Source organism: Melospiza melodia, chromosome 4 (assembly GCF_035770615.1).
Source record: "Melospiza melodia melodia isolate bMelMel2 chromosome 4, bMelMel2.pri, whole genome shotgun sequence".
NCBI classification, from domain to species: Eukaryota; Metazoa; Chordata; class Aves; order Passeriformes; family Passerellidae; genus Melospiza; species Melospiza melodia.
In genome coordinates, this window is record NC_086197.1 from 19,487,613 (window position 1) to 19,511,732 (window position 24,120).

The 24,120-nt window shown below is 48.3% G+C and overlaps 1 protein-coding gene across 2 annotated transcripts in view; it reads left to right on the plus strand.

The window, feature by feature from the left end:
- Positions 1-22,746, plus strand: part of DENND2A (DENN domain containing 2A) — a 57,681-nt gene extending 34,935 nt beyond the window's left edge. The window contains exons 8-20 of one of the 2 annotated variants that reach the window (XM_063154121.1): positions 910-960; positions 3,790-3,977; positions 4,664-4,773; positions 4,985-5,054; positions 5,669-5,746; positions 6,252-6,392; positions 8,646-8,794; positions 15,745-15,922; positions 17,209-17,250; positions 18,861-18,978; positions 20,154-20,393; positions 21,192-21,278; positions 22,063-22,746. In XM_063154121.1, the coding sequence (XP_063010191.1) occupies positions 910-960; positions 3,790-3,977; positions 4,664-4,773; positions 4,985-5,054; positions 5,669-5,746; positions 6,252-6,392; positions 8,646-8,794; positions 15,745-15,922; positions 17,209-17,250; positions 18,861-18,978; positions 20,154-20,393; positions 21,192-21,278; positions 22,063-22,094 (1,484 nt within the window). In that variant the 3' untranslated portion in view covers positions 22,095-22,746. The remainder of the gene's footprint in view (positions 1-909; positions 961-3,789; positions 3,978-4,663; positions 4,774-4,984; positions 5,055-5,668; positions 5,747-6,251; positions 6,393-8,645; positions 8,795-15,744; positions 15,923-17,208; positions 17,251-18,860; positions 18,979-20,153; positions 20,394-21,191; positions 21,279-22,062) is intronic. The other variant, XM_063154122.1, reaches the window with a different exon arrangement.
- The last annotated feature ends 1,374 nt before the right edge of the window (positions 22,747-24,120 follow it).

A 24,120-nucleotide genomic window follows, 5' to 3' on the forward strand; every position in this document is an offset into this window, starting at 1 on the left:
TTGAGTTCAAAATATTTTGTGGGAATGTGTCACTTCAGTGAACTGTCCAATGGAAGACAGGAGATTTTGGAACAGCCCTGGTTCTGTCACCATCCCAATAAACAAATAGCCTCAGTTGGGAATCAGGGTTTCTGCAACTGACTGTAGGACCATCTCCATCATAGCAGGATTGAGACTCTCAGCCTCCCACTGTCAATTAACAACTTGCCCAAAGCATTCAGACACTTCAGAGCAAATGCTTTTAAGCATCTCATCTCAATGAAAATTAAGATTGTGTCTTTCCAACACAGGATGTTTTTCCAAAACACTTTAATATCCAGCAGAAAGTGACCACACCTCTATTTATTTCCCACAATTATTTGTTACTGTTTATCCCATTTCATAAAGCACAGACAGCCACAGGGTGGATGAGTGTTTATATGAACTTTCAGGGGAAGCACCCCAGACTTTTTGTACCCCTCCCTATAGCATCATTCAGAGAAATAGATCGTTGGAAAATATAGACCTTGAATCTGATTCAGTCAGACAATTTTGTTTGTTTTTTTCTTTCATTGGTTTTATCCCATGTCCCAGAAACTACTGCATATTAGTATTTTACCTTGGTGTTGTGCTTATACAAACTTGGATAAAATACTATTCTGGCATTTTATTCTTTATGCAACTCTTCTGGCTGTGCAAAATTGATTTTGTTGTTGGGTTGGGTGTTTTATCCCTGAATGAATGGGAAGATACCAGGGTTGGTAAGCTGAATATATGTGGATATGTGCACCCTTGAAAAGAACAAGGCCCTTGGGACCTAAACTGCTTCCCCCTGAAGTTGCCAGTCCCAGCTTTCTCATGCCAGTGATAAGAAATGCACAAATAGACTTTCCTTAATTCATCTTCCCCTTACTTTCTTTTTTTTCCTAGTTACAGATGAAAACAGTGAATCAGACAGTGACACTGAAGAGAAGCTGAAAGGTAAGGCAAATGTGTGGAGAGAGCAAATGGCTCCTGATGAACTCTGCTCTGAGCTCCTAGGACAAGATCTGTGTCCTACCTTTGGAGAAGGACCTTGTTTCTGCATGGAACACAGGAGAACATGGAGATCTCAGTGCTGCAGGAGAAAATCCATGGGCAGAGGGCTACAGGAGCCCAAAACAAACATCTCTTCCAGCTCCCATCAAAGCTCCTGGTTGACTGACTTTCCAGGAGGAGTATTGGACACGGAGGAAATACAGTGAGATTTTTCTAAGTGCAGAGTCAGAAATGTGTGACCAGAGTGGCAGTGTTGCATGGCACTGGATGTCCAGACACCTCAGCACATGCTTACTGTGGGAGAAAAGCCACCAGCCAGACTGGCTAGCTAGGAAAACAGAGTGGCACTATGTGGTTTATTGCTGGTTAAACTCTCCTGCACTGGCTGGGTTGGGATAAAGCACTACATTTCTTTCTTCACTCTTGTCTGTAGGATTATTTGGTGTACTGGTCTCCAAAATACTCTCCTGAAACCTTGTACTGGTAATTAGCCCCTGCACATTCTGGGGACGTTGCTGTCTTTTGGGAATTTGTGGGGCATATTTAAAATCCTGGCAGAGTTAGAATGGAAGATGGAAACTCCCTCACATTCCAAAGTTTCCTGACTCACCTGCACATCAGATCTGGACAACAGGTCAGTTCAGTTCCAAGCTGAAAAGACAGGCATGAGCTGTGTCAGCCACTGTGCACTGTGAGTGGGAGTGCTCATTCTCACCCTCTTGCAGGTTTTTAGAAGTGAAAGCTCAGGCTGAGTTCCCTCTTGGGAGCACAGCTTCCCATTCAAGAACTACTGTATGCTCTTGCTTTCATCTGCATTGAAATCTTTTATCTGTATTGCTGTGTTAGCAAGAGCAAGCTGAAAATTGCTGCCAGTGCCTTCCTTTTGACAGGTTCTAAGGCTAGGCTGGAGACAGGAGAGAGGGTTTCCACCAGGATGGTGCAGAAATTATATTCACAGCCCTCCTGAAATGTTGTGAAAATACAGAGCATGTTCACATTTAGCTGAGACAGGCAGTGTAGATGTGGCCAGGAAGACTTGAACTCTTGCCTGCTGCTGTTGCCATAGTGAATCATGTGCATCATCCTGTGTTTCTCTGTAACTGCAGCTCAGAACTCCCTGGAGAGAGGATGATGGAGATCATATGAAGTCACCTCAGATCCAACAGCACTGGGCTCTGGACAATATCCAGATCCAGACCTGGGGCTGAGTGACTCTGCAAGTCTACATAAGTGTGAACAGGAGCTCTGGCACTTGCTGTTTGCTCTAACTACAGCTGGATTCTGCTTTATGCCTTGTTGAACTGTTGACTTCCCTATTTTTAAATAGGAAAGTGAGATGATTTAGCAAGTCTCTTGTATTTGGGACTTTGGTTTATGTGTTACACCAAAGGTACATACCAGCGAGGTACCTCTGCATGCAAGCCACTGTACATCACCCGAGACACAGTAAATCATGAGGTTGCATGGCAGAGCTGGAAGTGCTGACCCTTGGAAAGGAAAAGTCTTGGAAGACAAACTGTGCCATGATGACAGCAGTAAAATTCTGATATCTTTAGAATATAAACAGTGCAGATCTTGAGCAAGCTTTTCAGAAGCACTCAGCATTGCTGTGACGCTGCTCCTTTTGAAGCCCCTGGTGAAACAGAAAGCACTTCTGAAAGCTTTACAGCCCTAGAGCAAATAACATAGTAGGTGACAAGAAAAAGGACTCTAAGCCATCTTTCCAGGGCCTTAACTGCCCAGGGTTTGTTACACTTTCTGATTTGGGAGGCACCTCAAGATTGCCCTAAATTTCATTGTCTTGAATAATCCATGAGTGGCACAACTACACCAGAAAAAAGATCAACAAGTATATCCCATTTTTCAGGAAGTCCTGTCTCCCAAGCAGATTTCTTATGTATTGGAGTTCCTATAGCATCTCTGTGGTGGTTGTTTCCATCAAAAAGTTGCATTGCCACCCACCTTCCCTAAAAGCAAAGCTGTGAGAATGTGCTGTAGTCTCTACTTGTAGTTAATTCTTGCTTTCTTTTGTAGCAGGGATAAGGGAGACATCATGGAGATTTAATTTGGGATGCAACTGTAAAACGAAGCAGGGGGTGGTCTCAGGGAATTTCATCTGGTCTCTTCTCAGCAGGCAACTTTTCATTACTTTCCAGGCTGGAATGTTTATTGTCCCATGGCTCATGTGTGTGTTGCAGCTACAGCTTGCTTGTTTTCCCATTGTCTTGGTGAACTTGTAGAAGCATGGCACTGAGAGATTAAATTTAGGCACAGGAAGAATTGGCATGAGCCAGCATTTTTCACTGGCACTTCTTATGTTTGTTGTTGGCCTACAGCCCAGCCTGTGTGCTGGAGCTGGGAGTCCCCAGCATTACTCAGACAGCACAGCCCTGGCCTGACCCAGTGCTGGTCTTGTAAAACCCTGGGGGTTGCTGCCCACAGCCTCCTCTGGACAAAGGTGGTCAATCACCTCACTGTGTTGGCTTTGCAAAGTACATAAATGACTGCTAGGATGAGTGGCTGGACATTATCTGATACATCATGTCCCGCATGGATCTCAGCTTGGGCTGTAAAAGCTATCCATGAAATCCTTCTGCTGCCAGAGTTCTTCAGGGTGATGGCACAACATTATGGCCCATCTCTCTCAATATTTATAGTGCAACTTCCAAAAGAAGCTTTCCACTGAGAAAGCCATGCAGTGAGGTGATTTCAGGTTCATCCCCCAGTCTGTGCAGAGCCAGAGCAAGCCAGGCTCTCTGTGTGTTCCTGCAGCTCACAGCCAGCGCCTGGTGCACGTGAAGTCGCGGCTGAAGCAAACGCCGCGCTACCAGACCCTGGAGCGGGACCTGATCGAGTACCAGGAGAGGCAGCTCTTCGAGTACTTCGTGGTGGTGTCGCTGCACAAGAAGCAGGCTGGGGCTGCCTACATCCCTGAGGTCACCCAGCAGTTCCCACTGAAGGTCTGTCTCAGATTGTGTGGGGCACTTGGATCGCTGGAGGAGCTGCAGCTTCTCTGTTGACATGTGTTGTGTCAGTGACCCTCTGCTGTTTCAGTGTTGGGGCACACTGAAAATGGTGGGAGGGCTTCAGTCACTGCCTGAGAATTGTCATGGTATTGCTCACTCCTGAAAGGGCAGCTGATTTAGATATCCTGCTGCCCTTGGCTATGACTTTTATGTAGCTATTCCCTTTCTCCCCCTTTCCTCTTCAAAGATAACTGATGGTTGAGAAAAGATACATGTTCTGAAAGGGAAGGAACAGCTTTCAGTGATAGCCTAGCTCAAAATGGGGAACGAGGAATGGGAGAAACACAGAGCCAATGTGATAGAGTGTTTGTAAATGGGATGTGACCAGAGATCCCCTCAGACTTCAGTTCTCTTTCCCCTTGTTGGAAGGTGTGTCCCAGATTAGAGGCACAATATAGCAGAGGCAGGTGCTGCAGAGACAGGGCTTGATGGAATTGGGGGCACAGAGTTACCTTGAGATATCTAAAGATTAGGTGAGCCAGAATCACAGAAATTTTAATATCTTCCAGGCAGAAGCTTAGCCTCTGTCATCACCTCTTCATTTGTCACAGGAAAAATATTTGAAGTCATTCCATCCCCACATGACTAATTGGAAACATTCCTTCTCTCTGTTCTGCTAGCTTGAGCGCTCATTCAAATTCATGCGTGAGGCAGAAGATCAGTTGAAAGCTATTCCCCAGTTTTGCTTCCCTGATGCAAAGGACTGGGCTCCCATCCATCAATTTGCCAGGTAAGTACTGTACTTGGTATCCTGACTCATGAGAAACAGATTTCTATATCAAGCTAATTAAATGCAAGAGCTGTTACGGTAGAAGATTGGGCAGAACTCTGAGAGGGGTGTATAGAAAATTCAGAAATAGTGGGGGTTTATTGGATTTGTATGTCTGGGATTGGTAATGAGGCTGATGGGTATCTTGTCCTTCTGGTTTCTCTTTCTGCAGTGAGACATTCTCATTTGTCCTGACGGGGGAAGATGGAAGCAGGCGGTTTGGGTATTGTAGGAGGCTGCTGGTAATTATCCCCGAGTTTTTTCCTTTTCCTCGTGGTGCAGCCTTCTGTCGGGCTGGTGTTACTGGCACCCATTCTGGAAAGTGGAAGGCTGCTGCTCTTCTCTTTTAGTGTGGAATGAAAAGAGTGGCAACAGAACAGATTTGCTGTCTTCTGGTCAGTGCCAAAGTCCCTCTCTGTGTCCCATCCTCCAGTCCAGACATAACTCTCTTGCATTTTCCTTGCACCAGCACTTTATCATGGCCATGGACTGTTGTTTCACCCCTGAAGCTGAAGACAGGGCTTATCTTCTTTAGGTTTGGATACCTATTAAACAGTTGTCTAAACCTGGGCTGGTCCTGTAGGTTCAGAGTTGTCTCTGTAGATCAGTCTGCTCTGCCTTTGTCATTGACTTAGGTAAGCTGGGACCACACTGTGGATGTGCCCATTTCTCTTCCCTGTTTCTGGTGTACCAGGGTTTGAGCCAGGCTGTCACCATCACCATACTGTCAAATGCCTGCCAGTTTCTGAGCCAGCCAGTGAGATGCACAACTAAGAGACCAGTCACTCTATCTTTGCAGTAGTTATAACTCTGACATTTCCTTGTTTTGTGTGTGTGTTTGTGTTTGTCTTGAAAGCCCAGTGGAAAAGGGAAGCGTCTCCCAGAAGTTTACTGCATTGTGAGTCGCCTTGGATGCTTCAATCTCTTCTCTAAGGTGAGGGGGGAGAAAGAGAGGGAATTTGTGCTGTAGGTGAAGAGGGACCTGAGAGTGAAGCCAGCATGTGAATGTATAGGGTCAGGGAAGCTGATAGCTGAAGAAAGGATCTGTAAGATTTGGTGAGGCAATGACATGCTAATTCCAGAACCTAGCAAAAGCACAGTTAATAGGAAAACTAGATTGTCAGCTCTTACCTACTTCCTTCAGCACAACCTCCCAGAATACAAGAGAGGTTAAAAGGTGGAGTCCTTTTAACCTCTGAGTGTAGTGGGGAGTTTGGAAATTTTCAGCTTCACAGTGGCCTCACTGGAGCTGTGTTTCTCCTGATAAAAGAACTCCAGGATCTTCATTTGCACCTTTTGCCTTCTTTCTTTTGACACACAGCTCCATGTCAATACTGGATTAAGGAGAGAACATAGATAGATACTGGTGCACTTAATTCCTGGTGTTATCTCCCTCCTCCTGATTTGCATGTTTTTGTGTCTTCATGCCTTTATTTCAGATCTTGGATGAGGTTGAGAAGAGACGGGGCATTTCCCCAGCCCTGGTGCAGCCTCTCATGAGGAGTGTCATGGAGGCTCCTTTCCCAGCTCTGGGCAGGACCATTACAGTCAAGAACTTCTTGCCAGGCTCAGGAACAGAGGTAAAGACACTTCCTAGAGAGAGGGAAACAGGCCAGCAAATGGTGCCGGACTAGCAACTGAAAGTTGGGACCATGGCATAGCACTGGGGATCTTCAAGAGCAGATGATCTGTCAGCTGTGGGGGGAAGCTGGGGTGTAAAACTGGGGACCAGAGGGGATGGTATGGAGACTTCAGTGACTCAGAATCAAAATGGAAATCCTATGGTAAAAATGAATGTAAGCACACAGCCTAGTATAGCAAAAGGAACCTGCTGGACATTGGCCTTGAGGCCAGGAGGCACAGACAGCAGGTCCTGTGCTGCCCAGCATATGACTTGGATCTGCTCAAGGACACCACACTTAACTTCCTAATGACAGGTTTGAACAATGTGCTCCAGCACCTTAATACAGAATATCTGTTTGTGTGGATCAGGACAAAAAATCCTTGAAACCACACCAGGCTAATGTTGCAGCCCTTGAGAATGGCATTTTCACAGTGTGGAAGTGAGGATCTGTGTTGCATCTCACAAGATGCAGTGTGAGGACAGCAGGAGGGTTTTAAGAGTACAGAGTTTTAGGGCATGGCATTGAAGGACTGTGGGGGGATGGAGGGAGACAAATTGAAGGTAGTTTTGGCCATACTTGGTATGCCTTGAATGTGAGAGGGAGGAAGGAGAGCAAGTTGATAAAGTTGTGTCTGCAGGCTTTCAGGCAGAGCACTACATGATGACATTCTCCTCAACCCAACTGGAAACAGTCCCAACTAAATGACATTACTGCAGAGAACATGCAAAGGTGGTTAAAAATGTGTGCTGGAGGAGCAAAGTCCCAGTGGTGTGCTGTGAGAATGTTGTGGCTGGTTTGTGTCTGGGATTCTCTTCGTTAATTATCAGATTGATGGCATAAACTCCACATTTACACAGTACAGCACTGGGATGGGGGCAGGCATTTTGGAGAGTAGGGGATTAACAGTCAAAGTGCCCCGCTCCCCCGAATTCAAGAAACATATTCAAGTGTTCAAGAAATGACCGGATGTGGCACTGTGGTCTAGTTGTCATGGTGGTGATCACATGGACTCAATGATCTTAGAGATCTTTTCCAGTCTAAATGATTCTGTGATTCTGTAAATGGAACATCTGGTGGGAAAATCAATATGAACAAGAGCAAAATGCTGGGAGGAAAAAAGGAGTAGTCTAATACAACATGAAAGTAACTGAGTGAGCAGTGGTACTTCAGAGGAGGATCTGGTGGCACAGTGGGCCCTAAAGTGAGCAAAAGTAACAGTGTGGTATTATTGAGACAAAATCCTTCATTGTGAAAGCAAGTGAAGGGATGAATAATAAAGGAAAACAAATTTTCTGCTTTACAGTGTTGATGGTATTTTCTTTGGAGTATTGTTTTCCAAAACATGCACCCACTAGGAGAAAGCCGGAGCAGGGTAGTTCTTTTTACTAAGTGGTCTAGAAAATGCCGGCAAAGCTTGAGAAAATTGCTTACTTAATATAGAAAACAAAAGACAAAGGAAGACATATGATAACCTTTCAATACACAAGAAGTTTCCTGCAGAGAGGAATGTGACCAGTTGCTCTCAGTGTGTACTGAGAGTATAATTGAAGTAATTTGCCACTGACATGTTTCAGCTGCAAGCTTGGTGTTGGTGAGGGTAGTTCAGAACTAGAGTAATTTTCTTGTGGGATTTATGAAATGTGTAGTGTTGGAGACTTTCAAAAACAATTTAGATAAGCATCTGTCTAAGATAAGGAGTATGAAGTGCTAAGGTGCTATGACAGGCATTATTTAAGTAGATATGAACAAAGAAAAATACCCACAGGCTGCTCTTGTCTGTAACTGATATAAAAAATTTATGGTCAGGAGGTTAGGCATCCAGATTCTTGCAGTAAAAAATAAATAAATCCTAACTGTAAAAGTCAGAGTGTAGATTTGCAAGGCTCCATGACATTCTGCTGCCTGAAAACCACTCCTAGCTTTACACAAACTAGTTTTCCTCCTTATGAAGAGCTCGCTGTCCTCAGTCCAGTGGGAAGAACTTGTGGCTGATCTCATGCTGTGCCTATTGGAGTGGACTCTGGATCCTCTTCATCTGGAAGAAGGATTTATGGGAGCCTTTGGAAGGACTGTGGTTGAGGACTTGCTGCTCTGTGGTGCTCACCAGCCATCAGTGAGGGCTCTGGCTGTGAAAATACCTGCTGGGTCCTTGCTTGGCACGCTCTGGGTGGCACCAGGAGCTCACCTGTGCTCTTTGTGTCCCCCCAGGTCATCGAGCTGCGGCGGCCCCTCGACTCCAGGCTGGAGCACGTTGATTTCGAGTCCTTGTTCACCTCCCTGAGCGTGCGGCACCTGAGCAGAGTCTTTGCCTCCTTGCTGCTGGAAAGGAGGGTGATCTTCATTGCAGACAAGCTCAGGTACCTTCTTGCATTCCCCTAAAGAAAATGCTGGCAGGGAAGGGAGGCTGGAAAGGCTGCAGTCACAGATCTCTCTGCTTTGTTCTTTTTCTTCTCTGCCCTTTTCAACCTCGTAACGATGTGAATAGGGCTGTTCTTCCCAGGAATTGGGAACTCAGGCCATGAACCATAATTTCATTTTGCAGCTTGCAAAAAGTACTGCTTCTCGTCCCCAAGGAGAACCAAATTCCACTTCCTCTAGATAATTTCAGATCCCTGGTGCTAAGGAAGCAAAACCCCTCCCTTTGCTTCATCATGCTGCACTGTTCCCTGCTGAGCTGTGCTGGGTTTGCAGAGATCACTGTCCCTTCTGAGTTCTCTGATGTCACAAAATCTTCTTGATTTTTCTGCTTGTATTTTCATATTGGTTTCTAAATACTTCTTTTTTCTCATGGGGATGAAAACAAAGGATGCAGCGAAATGGGGAAATGAGGAGGGGAATTGAGACAGAGGAGTTCCCCCTTCTATTTTGAATCTGCTCAATTTGCTCTTTTAAAAATATATTTGTTTGCTCTCCTAAAGGATGAAAATGGGTCTGGGTTTCTTTAAGATCTTGTGCAGCTGGTGGCTGGCAGCTCTCCAGCCCTTGAAGCACTTGAGGATTCAGGGAGGAAAGTTCGACAGGGCTGGGGAAAGAAAAGCTGCCTGGATGAGTAATGACACTGAGGAGCACGCTCAGGTTTCAGGAGTGTACAATGCCCCTAAGCTGTCTGTTTTCACAACTTCCAGGCAGCAGCCTGCAGCTCTGGGACTGAGCACTGGGGCACAGAATGGAGAGGCCCCTTCTAGAGGAAAATGAAGGGGGGAAATTCATTCTGCATGGATCCTGGGCTCTCTGTGGGCAGAGCTCAGACAGTCTCATCACAGGAATAGGAAGGCTCAGAGAGGGAAGCTGTAGCACTGGCTGCTGGCAGATGTCTTGGTTCAGAAAGGGGAAAATTTGCCTCTTTATAATTCCTGATATGTTATGTGTGTAGAAACTTGGTATTCTGGATACTTAAACCACACATTTCATGCAGAGCATTTAGATTTGTATTGAAAGTGAGAGAACTCATCCAAACACTACATCTCTATGTAACATATATGATTCATGACATCATCTATGATCACAGGCTCTCAAATATTTTTCTTTTCTTTTGTAGGATAAATTTTACATTCTGAGAAAATTTTTTAAGGACACAGATTGACATTGTAATCTCTACAAGAGAGCTGGGTGGTATCAGGAAATGGCAGGGAACTTTTTGATGGGGGGGCTTGGGACATCACTTTAGAATGAACATTTTTTAGCAAATCTTTTCCTATCACATCTTTACATGACAGCACAACACTGTGTATTCTGAGCATGGGGTATGATATCTGTAAATGAAGGCACCTTGATGGGTTTTGGTGTTCCTTTCCCACCTCTGTATCTTTTGGCAGCATATCTAGGGTCCTTAGCAATGAGTCCAGCTGTACTGGCCTTTAAAAGAGTGGGAGAGAGCTATAGAATCATAGCTTCTAGAATCTCTGAACATCTCATAAACAGCTTTTTGGGTTTTTTTCCTGTGAAAAAAGAATTGTCATGTTTAAAAGATCCAGGATCTGTTAGACCACAGGGCTCAGATTCAAATATTTACCATAGATTTGCCAGCTCTCTATGAGACTTTTAATAGTTGATATTTCTGAGAAGACCTTACTCTGAGCAATTTCAGGAGAGTCTTTTTCTTTTCCTCTTACAAAATATGAAGTTTCTCTGGCTTGTTTTTGTGGAGCAAAAGCTTGGAAATTATCCCAAAGGGCTGTAAAGATGTGAAATACAGAAAACAAAGAAAATATCCCTCAAAATTAAGTAACTGTTGTATTTTAATCCAGTTCAGTGACTTGAATGGACTGGCATTGTGAGCCTTTCCTGAGGTGAACAGTCTCTTCTACTCATAGGTGGACCTTCCATGTTTTGAAAGCTGATGATATTGGAGATACAGGATCTTCTGTCCAAATTATATTTTTCCTGGGACAGGAACACATTGAACTCAAGTTAAGTAGCATTCACTTTAGGAGTGAAAATGCCAGTTTGAGAGGAAAGATAAGAAACACTTTTTGGAAATAGCTGAAGAGAAGGAAAAAAACTATAAAAGCAGCTGTTGGAAAGTGCTCAGAGGTTAGGAATGCTAGAAATAATCCAGCTGAGATGGATTAATGGGAAGAGTGCAGGTGACACAGTGAAAGATGTACAATAAATTACATTTATCATTAATCTTTGGGGCTCTTCATGTGGGTACTATTAATAACAATCTGTCCAAGTTTGAAAAGGTGTATCTGGGTGTGAGGGACAGAGAAATGATGTGTACAATTTATTTACATCCTTTAATTGCTATAAAATCAGTCTGTGGGAAAAGAAAGCTGAAAGGTCTCCTGCCAAATACTGCAAGAACTGTGAAATGTTTTCAAGCTGAGCCAAAAAAATGCATCTAACAAGTGTACAGCAAGTGAAATACTTTGTCTTTTCCATCTTTAGAATGAGCATTGAGTGTTTAAATACCTGTCAATCCATAGCTTGGCAGCGGAAAAGGAAAGAATTTGGTTTATTAGTTTTTGGGTGGGTTTTTTTCCCTGTCACTATGGATACTGGAGTATACATTGCCTCACAACCCAGGAAAATTACTTTGTTAAAACTCTGTTGTGCAGTCTTCCCCCAGCTTTTGTTCATTCCTGCAATGTTAACTTTAGTCCCTGGCCAGTGGAGACAGTGGCATGGGTCAGACACTGCAACATGAGAGCTGCTTTTGTTTCAAAGGGATGTTGCCTGGCAGGCAGCTCCAGGCACTGCCAAACAACCTTTTAGAAGGCATCTTTCAGCTAAAATCACCTGATGTCACAAGGTACCTCAAGCTGGGCAGTTTTTAATGGCCTGAGCAGGAGATCTTGTGATTCAGAAGGCTTTTAAAAAGAAAAGCTTGCAAAGGCTTAAAATGAAAGCCTCCTTTTTCCAGATCTCAAAAGCTTGTTGTGGATCTGACCAACTCAAGCAATTGCCTCTGTCTCTGCCAGAAACCACAGCTGTATCAACAACACAAAGTGGTCATTGTTATCAAAGGCAGATCTGCAAGAATTAGAGTAGACACTTTAAATGTGGTCATCCCCAGCAAAAGGTAATTAATCATCAGGAAGAACCCTCTACCATGTGCTACAAAAACAAATCTGGGACTGTGAATATCAGCCTAGCAGGTTTTTCCCTTTTTGCCCTGTGGTTAGGGAGAAGAAGAAACCCAAGAATGAAGTTTGATAATAGTGTTGTCTCTTCAGATCATCTTAATAATAATTTCTTCACCTGCACAAACCTGCCGTGTTGTGGGAGTCAGTGAGGGTCCCCAGAGAGCTGGTGGAACTTGGCATCCTCCTGGTGGGATTTGCAGCAGTGCTGTGTGAAGTCATGGGACAATGCTTGGAAGCTGCTGTGCCTGCTAAATGTTGCAAACCAGAACTGTGATCCATCATAAGTAACTCCAGATGTGACACAGTGTCAGAAATCTGAAGGTGTTTGTAAAACAAATCCTACTGTGGCAGAGCTTATTAAAAAAAAATAAAATATACATATTCAAATAGTCTTAAATTGCCAAATGCCAGCATATCTTGAGCAGTTTGGTTAGTGCAGGGACCACAGGACTTCCTGGCATTAAACTACAGCAGGATGTTTGATTCATTTGTGTGTTTCAGAAATCATGCAGATCCTAAACCCAAAAAGGGAGTCAGCTTTGGAGGCTTTTTATCACTTATGCTTGCTTTTGGAGTGGAAAGCAACCAGCCTGAGCAGCCAGTGTCCCTTTGTAGAAGCTGTTGCAACTTGTCAAGGTGTCTTTTGGAGCAAGTCAAGCTAGTCTTGGAGCAGGTTTTCCTAGGAGAAGAAGAAGGATTTCAGCTGTCTGTATCGGCCACCTGTGTTCAAGGTGACTGCCAAGAAGCAGCAGCTCCACAGGGTGCTGGCTTTGTGCTGGGTGCTGGGAAGGTCTGTTCAAGCAAACAAGTGTCACAGGTTGCTGCAGTATCATTGCTCTGACCAGGGGAATGCCTACCCAGGGAGATCTGTGTGTCAGTCCCACCCCAATCAGCCCTTTAGGGAGAGGTCTGAGGCTTCTTGTGTGCTCAGTACTTTTGAGCCTCTGTACTAGCCTTGACATCTCAGCTCAACCTGTTCCCTGCAGAAGGCTGAATGAACCCCTGAAAATGTGCTCAGCATCTTGACAGCCTTCTTCAAAGACCTGCAGCATTTTCAAGGTTACTCATGAAACCAAAAGCCTTAGGAAGTGGTGCCTGTGTCCCGTTTGAGCAGCTGGCCTGAACCTGTGTGGCCTCCGGGTGGCTCCTGACACACAGCACACTGCAGTCATGTGGCTGCTGCCTGAAGAGTCTCACAGGTGGCATAAAAGGGATTTATCAAGCTGGATTCTTTTGCAAGGCTCATCAGCCTGGTGTGAATCAGCAGTCCCTTAGTGCATGCTGCAGTGCCAAATGCAAGAGAAAGAGATCTTAGGCTTGAGTCACCCTAGATGGGCACGGTTCTCCTGGGCTCCTGGCAACCTGCAGCTCCCTGAGACTACTGCAGAGCAAGTCTGACATGTGCAAAAGGTACCTCAGTGATACCTCCTCTGTGCATCCCTGAACTGCTCTGCCTACAAGGGAGGCTCACAGACCTCAACCCTACCAGTATTATTCCCTGGAAGGGTCTTCCACAGTGAGAAATGTTTGGGAGCAGAGATCACTGGGTTTCACCCTGGAGGCGTTGAGTCATGCACAGATGGAAGGGTGGAAGGGGAAGTTATCTTTACTTCCCACTGCCTGGTGTGTGCAATTTCAGACTTAACACAGCTCTGCCTTTGACTTGCACTCTCTGGAGCTGGGCCATCTCTCCTCCCCCTCGATCTCTCACGTACCATGTGTGCTCACTGGGCTGAGGCAAGAACAAGGCACCATAAATATAGCAGGAGACAGCTTGCCATAATATCTCACCATCCATAAATAACCACGTACTTCAGCTGCTCATTGCTCCTCTCTGGAGCTACCTGCACTCAGAGATGTTTTCTGTGGGTTTTCACATGCTGTCTGTAAATTCAGGTCCCATGTTTAGGCAGAAAATTTGGATACACCTTCAAAATAGAGGATTGGTGACAAATGTAAAACTTCTAACACTTCCACATTCACCTTCTGCTCAAAGAAGAGGAACGGTGGGTGGTGATAATGCCCCACTGCTGTGCACAAGTGATGAAAGGTGCAGTTCTTTCAGCTTTCACTGTGCTGCTGCTGCTATTACCAGGTCTATTATCAGTCAGAAATCGAGGAGTGGAAAATATGCTCTGCAGTAATGGAGAGGAAGAGAAGCCTCTGCTTTTGTATCTGCTAACATGACCTGAAATGTATGAGTGGCACAGCTTTGAAGGAGATGGTTTTTAAAGGATTTCATTAGCTTGGAGTGCACTTCTAAGATGACATATTCACTTTCGTTGCAGTTCCTTTCAAGATTAGCTTGTATGAAAGATACAACAAAAATCATCTACTTTGATATTATTCCCTCTTTTTTCTGTTTTTTTTTTAATATTTCTGTTTCGTGTAGCTCCTTGTTTTCTCATTATTTTAATTTTCCTTCTCTCAGATTCATTATCTACGTTGCATTTGTGATAGACATGGCAAGGTGTGGGCAAGCTGATGATGGCACGCACAGCTGGAGAGCAGCAGCAGAGGGGCAGCCTGGAGGAGTCAATGCAGGGAGGGGATACACTCACACCTTCCCAAAAAATGATGTGGAACTGAAGGTTTTTGCCCATTTAAAGCTACCACTCTGTAACAGAGCCTTTGGAGGGTGTTCATCTGTTTTTACAGAGTATCCCCTTAAAAAAGACAGTCCTCTGGGAGTGAAGAGAGAGGACACTGTCCCCATTTTGTGAAGAGACTTTCTCAGAACACACATCTTTCCCAAGTGCCAGTTCTCTACCTGTCGCAGTCCCGGATGAAATTTTCAGGTTGAGCAGATTCCAGCCTCTCCCCTGGAATCCCCTCATCTCCAAAAAGTGTCATGTGTTTAGCACTGTTTGTTGCCTGATTACTGCATACTTTGTCACACTGATGTCCCAGCAGCCACAATTTTGTTCTGCTAACCTGAGCTTACGTGATGGAAGCCAGCCAGCTGTCCCCAGCCATGTCACTCTGCTCAGCATGCCCTAGTGACACAGCACAGGGGTGCACATCCACCAAACTTAACTGGAGTGGGGAGGGAAAGCAGGCTGCACTTTTCAGAGCAAGCTCAAATCCACACACATCAAACCCCTTCCCTCTCAAGTCAGCAATATACCCAGCTTGCTGAATGTAAATTCTGCCATGGAGTCTAACGGGAGCCAGCTGGGCATCCTTCTCTATCCACGTGGTTCCTGCATGCTGCACCAGCCTCCTTCCTCTCCCTTCCTGGATGCTGGTAAAACCAAATGATGTTATATATACAGGATTTACAGCAGCTAGCCTTCCCCCTCTCTTGACACATAAAAATGCTTCCAGACTCAGAAGACATTAATAACTGGTGCCCTGTGGCAAGCTCTGCCATGGCTAGCTGGATATCCTGCCTGACTCCTGCCAGAGAGCTGTGGCTAAATGAACTCATTTCTCTAAGGAGAGGCAGTGGCATAGAAGATGCAGTGTTTGTCTGATATTTTCCATCAGGACACTGGAGCAGCAGATCCCTGATTCAGTGGAACCCATCTCTTCTCGTAGGAGCATGGGCTGGGGTCATCTTTCAGAAATCATTGCTTCTGAAGCTGAAAAATGAGGTCAGAAATGTGGGAAAGCCCTCAGTAATTAGAGAGATCAGTCAGGGAGCAGTTGATTTCTAGGAAGCACCCCTGATTCCTTGACTGACCAGCCATTGCCCTTGGTTGTGTTTTGTCTTCCAGCACTCTGTCCAAGTGTTGCCATGCCACGGTGGCCCTGCTGTACCCGTTCACCTGGCAGCACACCTACATCCCCGTGCTGCCGCCCTCCATGATCGACATCGTGTGCTCGCCCACCCCCTTCCTCATCGGCCTGCTCTCCAGCTCCCTGCCCCGCCTGAAGGAGCTGCCCGTGGAGGAGGTGAGTCCTCATCCCACTGGGAGTCAGTCCTGCATCCCCACTGTGAGTCCTCATCCCACTGGGAGTGAGTCCTGCATCCCCACTGGGAGTGAGTCCTGCATCCCCTCTATGAGTGAGTCCTGCATCCCCACTGTGTGAGTCCTGCATCCCCACTGGGAGTGAGTCCTGCATCCCCACTGGGAGTGAGTCCTGCATCCCCACCCACTGGGAGTGAGTCCTGCATCCCCACTGGGAGTGAGTCCTGCATCCCCTCTATGAGTGAGTCCTGCATCCCCACTGTGTGAGTCCTGCATCCCCTCTATGAGTGAGTCCTGCATCCCCACTGGGAGTGAGTCCTGCATCCCCACTGTGAGTCCTCATCCCACTGTGAGTGAGTCCTGCATCCTCACTGTGATTCCTGCATCCCCACTGTGAGTCCTGCATCCCCACTGTGAGTCCTGCATCCCCACTGTGAGTCCTGCATCCCCACTGTGTGAGTCCTGCATCCTCACTGTGAGTCCTGCATCCCCACTGTGGGTCCTGCACCCCCACTCTGAGTGAGTCCGGCATCCCCACCCTGCTGAACTCGAGGTTCTTCCCTGTGGGCTGAGCTGTTTTCTATCAGCTGGCAGTGCCAGGGAGCAGAGCTCTCATCCTCTGGCTGCCATGAGTGTGGGGTGAGGGCAGAGCTGGGTGCTCCCCCAGGCAGACAAAGGTCTGTGCTCTGCCTTGGCCACAGCTTGGGAAGGCAGGGGGCTGGAATCTCCCACTGTGGGGCTGCTGTGGGTAGGAGATGGTTTTATTACAATTTATATTGGTTTCTGCATGGTGCTGTCTAGGAGCTGCATGCAAATCCTGTCAGTCTTCAGTGTGATTGCTGCAGCCTGGCCAGGACAGCTGCCCCTCAGGTTAACACAGGTGCCTCACAATAGCAATAAATAATTAAGAATTGGATTCCTGAGGCACAAGGGTGAGCACAGCAAGGCTGAATCTGATCTCTGCCTCCCCCAGCAGTGCAGCACATGGGGAGAAAGGATGAAGCTCTGACCCTGCTGGGTGGTAAAGGAGCAGAGGCCCAGGCCTGGAGCACAGCTCCTGCTGTCCAAGCTGGGCTGTGGTTTGCAGTGGCATCCCTAGGAAGCCACAACACGTGCTGTGCTCCTGGGTCATGCTGGGTGCCTCTTCCAGCTGCAGTGGAGGGTAGGAGGAGCAGGGAAGTGTTTCCTCCAGAGCAGTTACAGATTAGGATAAACTCTGATGGTGGAAATAATTACTTCCCCTTTTGATTCTTGCTCTTTCCTTCTTAGGTCCTCGTTGTTGACCTTGTAAATAATCGGTTTCTGAGACAGGTGAGCAGAGCTAATTCGCATCCTTTTCTCCCCTTTTTCCTCCATAACTTACCTCCATCTGTGTTTGCTGACCTGCCTGGGTGGATCAATTTCTCCCCACTCAAAAACTGAGGCAGGGCTTGCAGTGGGCAGCATTACAGGGGTTGCTGTGTATATATGTAACATTTGCATCCCAAACCACAGTTGTTGAGGCCTAAATCATTGGGCATTACCTCTTTCTCTTTTTTTTTTAGAGGGGAAAATGGTGGCACTTGGGCACTATAGATCCTCAAATGTCATCCTGTAAGGCAGAGGACAGAGCTGGAAAGCTTTGGTTCAGCACTGTCTGCTGGGAGGCAGTGTGGGTTCTTGCAGCCTGTGTCTGTCAGTTCATCTCCCACCACATACTCTGCCTCTGCCCTGAGTGGGAGGGGAGCCTTGATGGCTTTTTGAAATCCTTACTGCCTCAGGAGCTTGGGGTTCCTCAATCCAGTCCTTGCACTGGATGGGTTAGAGGCAGGAAGGTGGCCCATGGGAGCCTGTGTGTTGCTCTGCAGGCAATATTGCCTGCTGATTTTCACTTCCCTTTGTTGTGGAAGGAGGAGTGGGAGGGGGAGGAGGAAGGGAAGAGGATAAATGAGCAAACATACTCCTGGCCCACGAGGCTCTTTTTTCCCAGAGCTTTCTGGCAGATCGCTGAGCAGCGCTGGCAGCGTGGGTCTGTGCAGGGTCTCAGCCCCGTGACTCAGAGGGGCTGAGTGCTCCTCCTGCTGCTCCCCCTCACTCAGATGGGCTGAGTGCTCCTCCTGCTGCTCCCCTTGACTCAGAGGGGCTGAGTGCTCCTCCCGCTGCTCCCCCTCACTCAGATGGGCTGAGTGCTCCTCCTGCTGCTCCCCCTCACTCAGATGGGCTGAGTGCTCCTCCTGCTGCTCCCCCTCACTCAGATGGGCTGAGTGCTCCTCCTGCTGCTCCCCCTCACTCAGATGGGCTGAGTGCTCCTCCTGCTGCTCCCCCTCACTCAGATGGCATGAGTGCTCCTCCTGCTGCAGGGAGCAGCGTGTGGGAGAAGGCCAAGCGCTCCCACAGCCCTCGCCTGCCAGCTGCCTCAGCTCTGGGGTAATGCTTTACCTTGCACCTCTCTTCTGAAGGCTTCAGCTGAATCAGCCAACTCAGCCAGGGCTGGTAGGAGCTCTGCACAGTCACTGGCAGTTCCTTGGCTCCCATGCTCCCTGGGAATTCCTTATGCCTGTGTAAGAGGTTTGGTGCCTGAGCAGAGGCTCTGCTCACCTGGCCATGTGCCAGCATTGTTCACACTCCTCCTCTTTGTGGTGGGGCCAGTGCTCGTGGGCAGATGGTGAGGCCAGGGGTGAGCCCTGCCCAGTAACCTCCAGGGTCAGACATGTAAAATTCCTCCAGAAAAGGGGAATATTTAGGAAAACACACCCCCTTTCTCCTTGCTCTTGTGCTTTTTGATAGTACTGCGCTGGGTGGTGCTGGGAATGTGCCAAATGTATTACAGTTACGCCTCTCCTCACAGGTCATTTCTAGTGCTCCCCCTGCTGTGCTGGGAACAGGGTAGGAGATGTTTTTGTCCCAGCCCCAGTCCCTGAGGAGGTGGCTCTGTCTTACAGATGGAAGATGAGGACTCCATCCTGCCCCGCAAGCTGCAGGCTGCCCTAGAGCACATTTTGGAGCAGAGGAATGAGCTGGCGAGCGACAAGGAGGAGGGCCCTGTCAATGGCAAGCAGGGTAAAGCACAGTGCCTTTCAGCTGAAAACCGTGTCTTTTCCTGCCCCTTTCTTGTCTGTCTTTTCTTAGAAGAGAACTGGGCTTGTACTGAATTTAACACCACAGGTGTTGGAGGTAGATCAGGATTTTGGTTAAGCCATATGATGTATTCCAGCACACAGGGACAGTTCTCTGTGTGAAGGCCAACAGCACTTCTCTCTTCCCAGCTCTCGTCATGCTTCCCTTAGAATTCCAGGGAGCACCTGTACTCCCTTTCAGAGGGGTTTCATAGGCTTTCATGCTGGCCCTGAGTGATGCAGGCTCCTCCAGGGGACAGTCACCTGCAGAGCTGCAGACTCAGCAGTGACCATGTGGCTTATGGTGACTGGGCTGGGACAGCTCTCTTGGGGACAGTATGGGCATCTCCTTGGTGCAGAGGAGCCTGGGGAATGTGCTGGTTTTGGCTAGGACAGAGTTAATTTTCTCCATAGCTGGTGTGGGGCTGTGTTTTGGATTTGTGCTAGAAATGGTGTTGATAATACAGGGATGTTTTAGCTGTTGCTGAGCAGAGCTCAGACTGAGCCAACACCTTTCTGCTTCTCATCCCAACCCACCAGTCAGTGGGCTAAGGGTGCACAAGGAGTGGGGAGGGGACAGAGACAGCTGACCCAAAAAAACCCAATGGGTTCCACATGGAATCATGCTCATAGAGTCATGCTTAGCATATAAAGCTGTGAGAAGAAGAAGGAGGGGGGAGACATTTGGAAATAGGATATTTTGTCTTCCCAAGGTGTATGTGCTGGAGCCCTGCTTTCCTGGGCAGGGCTGAACACCTGCCTGCCCATGGGAGCTGCTGAGTAAAACAATTATTTTGCTTTGCTTGCATGCAGTTTTCTATTCATCCATTAAACTCTTTTTATCTTAGCCCATAAGTTTTCTCACTTTTACTTTTCTGATTCTCTCCCCCATCCCACCAGAGTAAAGTGAGCACCAAAATAAAGCTTCGTGTCTTTCATAGTAGCAATTTGGTCTACATCCATGACAAGCACTTCCTAGGATGCTCTCTTGAGCAGCTTTTTCTTCTCAGGATGGATCTGAAAAAATACAGGGAAAAACCAGGGAATTTTTACCCAGTGATTTTCCTAGAACATTCTTACAGCACTGTCCTGAGCACTGCCTCTTTATTTTTCCTTTAGAAACCAGCCCTTTGAACGAGGTGGTGTCCGAGGCCTTTGTCCGTTTCTTTGTGGAGATTGTGGGCCATTACTCCCTGTTCCTGACGCCCACGGAGCGCGAGGAGCGGGCCCTGCAGCGCGAGGCCTTCCGCAAATCCGTCTCTTCCAAGAGCCTCCGCCGCTTCCTGGAGGTCTTCATGGAGACCCAGATGTTTGGGGGCTTCATTCAGGAGCGGGAGCTGCGGAAGCAGGGGGTCAGAGGTGAGGGGCTCCAGGCTGCTGCTGCTCCTGTGAGAGCAGGGAGATGCTCCCCAGCCACCACCTGCATGCCCAACTCCATGCCTGGAGGCTGCAGTGTCTGTACAGGAGCACCAGAAGGGAATCTGCTGGTTTCTGGATGGGGTTGGTATTGCAGGCATCTTTCACCCTTGCAGTGTCCTCCACGTGTGCCCCTTCCATTCCACGCTGAGTTCCACTGCTGGAATGACATTTATTCTTGCAGTCCCTCATGCCTTCTTCCTGTGTCTGGCGGAAAAATGAGCTGGACTGGTCATGGTTCTTTTGTCTAGTAGAAAGCTTGGATGCTCATCTCCTTCCCACCCTCCCCTTCGCTCCTGTTATCCCACAGTCCCAAGGGCTCTACTGGCAGCTGAAATTTCTTATCCCTGCTGCTACTGGTGCTGGCTTAGCAGCTTCCCGATGAGCATTAATAAGCAGGGAATGCTTGAATAGGTGGCTGAGTAAAAGAGGTAAATTCTGCACGATGACTCCCCAGATGATGTCACTCCCTGGGCCTAGCTGTGTTCGTAGCAGAATGAAGGGAGGTACATTCTGTACCCTGAGTGAGGTACAGCAGCTTCCCTTGAGTGGGGAGGGAGGGGGCAGACCAAAGCTTCTGTACCAAATCTGGCCTCAGCTGATGGAGGAGGTGGGGTGAGTTGTTCTCTCTCCTGTGCAATAATGTGTGGGTAAGCTGAGACAGTACATTTTCAGGTGGGCATTCCTACTTGGATTTATAGAGACACAGAATAAAAGCTGTTGATTTCTGTCTTTCTGCAGGTCTGTTTGAGGTACGGGCTCAGGAGTACCTGGAAACACTTCCCAGTGGGGAGCAGAGTGGAGTCAATAGGTTCCTCAAAGGCCTAGGTAAGGAACCAGCAAAACCCTTGGCTTCCCAAGGGCTGGGCTTCTTGTTGCCTTGTTGCCTTGCTGCCCAGGAGTGACAGAGCTGGTGACTAAGTGTGGCATCCAGTGCCTGGCCATGTATCCCTGTGCTGGCACACTGTTGACTGTGGCCCTGGTTAGTCACTGTCTGGAGGCTGGTGGAGAACCAAAGGTTGGGCCATGAGCTGTATCCATGTCTTCTAAAGGAGACAGGTGGGTCTGAGGAGGCAGTGGAGCAGCCAGGGACTTGGGCATGGTGGATGCAGGTCCTGATGGGGGCATTGACAGAGATTTCATTGCCTTCAGGTTTGCCCTTAGGGATCAGCAGTGGGAACTGCCCAGGGGTATTCTAAGAGTCAATCTATTTTTCACTGTAAGGGGAACTAACTAAGAGCTCCAGACTGAGGTGGGAAGTCTTTGATAAGACATCAGAAACTGTGGCTGAGTTTGATCAGGTCTAAAGATCACATCCCTGGTCCTCTTGTCTGTTCTTGGCCATTTAAGAGCAGCAGTGCCTGAGGGGCTGGTGTGCCCTGGACAAATGGGCTCTGGAGGGTGTGCCTGGGAGCTTGCAGGGTCTCAGCCTGCAGCACTGCTCCCAGGGAATGGGCAGAGCTCTGCAGGCCCCTGCTTCCAGCTTTGCAGAGCAGCTGGCTCTGGACAAGGAGCCAGGGATAGCAGCACTGCACAGGACAGAGGTGGTGGGAAATGACCTTGTTTTGCCTGTTGCTGTGGAGAGTCCATTTTCTTTTCTCTGTCTCTTCAGGCAGCAAAATGAAATTCCTCCACAAAAAGTAAGAGCGAAGCACATCCTCATTCCACAGAAGAGAATGGCTTTACCACTTAGCAGCAATAAATCAGACTCCTCAACCATTCCCATTGAGCCAGCAGCCTTGGGCACAGCTGCACAGAGCCGTGGTGCTGCAGGAAGGTGGGATGGCTGCAGGTGCCAGGACAGGCTTCTGGATGTCTACAGTAGCAAGCACTGGACCAAGCACTCTCTCTGAACTCTGCACTAGCACGTTGCAGGCATCCCCATGGATTGGATCTCTTAGCTAGCCAATTCTTTATTTGGTTGTATTTTTCTATTTATATTGAGGTTAGAACAGTTATTAACCGATGACTCTTGCCCTGCCTCCTCTCTGCCTGGTGCTGCAGGAGGCCAAATGGGGATTCCCATGGGACTGAGCAGGCAAAGAGGGTGTGGAAGGGAAGGACAGAGATGTCTGCAAGTAGGTCTCTGCAAAGCAAGGACACTGAGGGCTGCAGGGATGATGTGGACTGACCAGGAGGAGCTTCCAAGCAAGGGAAAAGGGTGAGGGGGAACCACTAAACCTACTGAGGACTTGATGGGCCAGCCAGCTCCCTGGGTAGCTGTACTGGGGAGTCTTGGCACGAGGAGAGGCCTTTCCTCACGCAGTGTAATTAAAAGCCAGTTGTGTAAAAGGCATGTGGATCCATGGTGTTTTCATGGAAAGGGATGAGCTGTGCATTCCCACCGTCCCACCTAGTGCCAAGCCTGAGCCAGAGGGGACATCAGGCAGCTGGACCCTTGCCTTGGCCAGGCCCTCAGCTTCCCTGTGAGTCTCAATCTCCCACCTGGCAGCTTTCCAGGAGAGCCCAAGGTGGAGCTACCTGCAGGATCTTGTCTGGGAGAGCTTCCCAAAGGTCAGATGCGCTCTCCTCTGCTGTCGTGGGTGTTGCTGCTGGGAGCCCAGCTGGGAACAGGCAAGGGCAGAGTGTCTGCTGCTGCTGCCTTCTGTGCCCCTGCCCGGGCAGGAGGTGGGGCCTCCTGCTCCCCTCTCCTCTCCCTGTGGGGACCTCCTTCAGTGAGGAGCTGTCAGGGGAGGGGAGTGGAGCTGGAGGCAGGGTGAGGGCTTTTCTCCAGCTGGCGTGGAGACTGTTACACTTGCAGTGCTTGTGAGGGTGAGGGCACCTGGAGCATCCTTGCCTCTGCTCTTGGGAGGAGAGTCTCTGTCCCAGCTGCTGTGGGGCTGCAGGCTGAAAGCTGCATGTGGGTACCTTTGCTGCAGCTGGGCTGGGCTGGGCTGCACAGGACTCTCAGAGGCTTTGAAAATGATCCCTGTGGTCCATGGGCCTTGCCAGGTGAGAGGACCTTTCTGACCAGCACTGGGGTTCAGAAGATCTCACCTGCATTCCACACCAGAGCAGAGCGGTGGGTCCAGTGCTGCTCTGTGAAGCTTTTGAAGCCATGCAACCAGGTAGGTTGGGCAAATGGCTCTGGGTGGCCCTGCTTGAGCAGGGGCATGGCCCAGGTGACCCCCATAGGTCCCTTCCCACCCCAGCCTCTCTGTGGTGAGCACAGTAAAGGCTGGACAGCTGTGGTGTCACACCAGGCAGGAGGCAGCACCTGCAGCTCTGTGCCCCCCAAACCTCTGTGCAGGGACAGAGGAAGCAACAATAGAGGGGCTTAGAGAAGCCAGCAGCATTTACTCCCCTTCCCCACCCAGAGTCAGGCTCCCTCAGAGGTGACCAGGTGTGGGGGCTGGCCCTTGGGTATGTGAACAAAACTGGTGCCACTTCAGTCACAGGAGCTGGTGGTGGCTCATTGGAGGGAACTGCAGTGGGGTTCAAGGCTTTGATTCTTGTTTTAGAAGGGTTTTAAATGGAAACATTATGAAGCTTTGCAAAGCTGGGGTCACCCCCACACGTGCAAAGGTGGCCAGGATGCCTGCGAAGCTCTGTGGGATGCTAAATAAAGCTGATGTGTGGCTCAGCTCCAGCCTTCAGAAGCAGGTCTCCTACATGGTCCCACACTGCCAAGGCTGCTCCTGGGGACTCCACATTCCTCTCCTTAGTGATG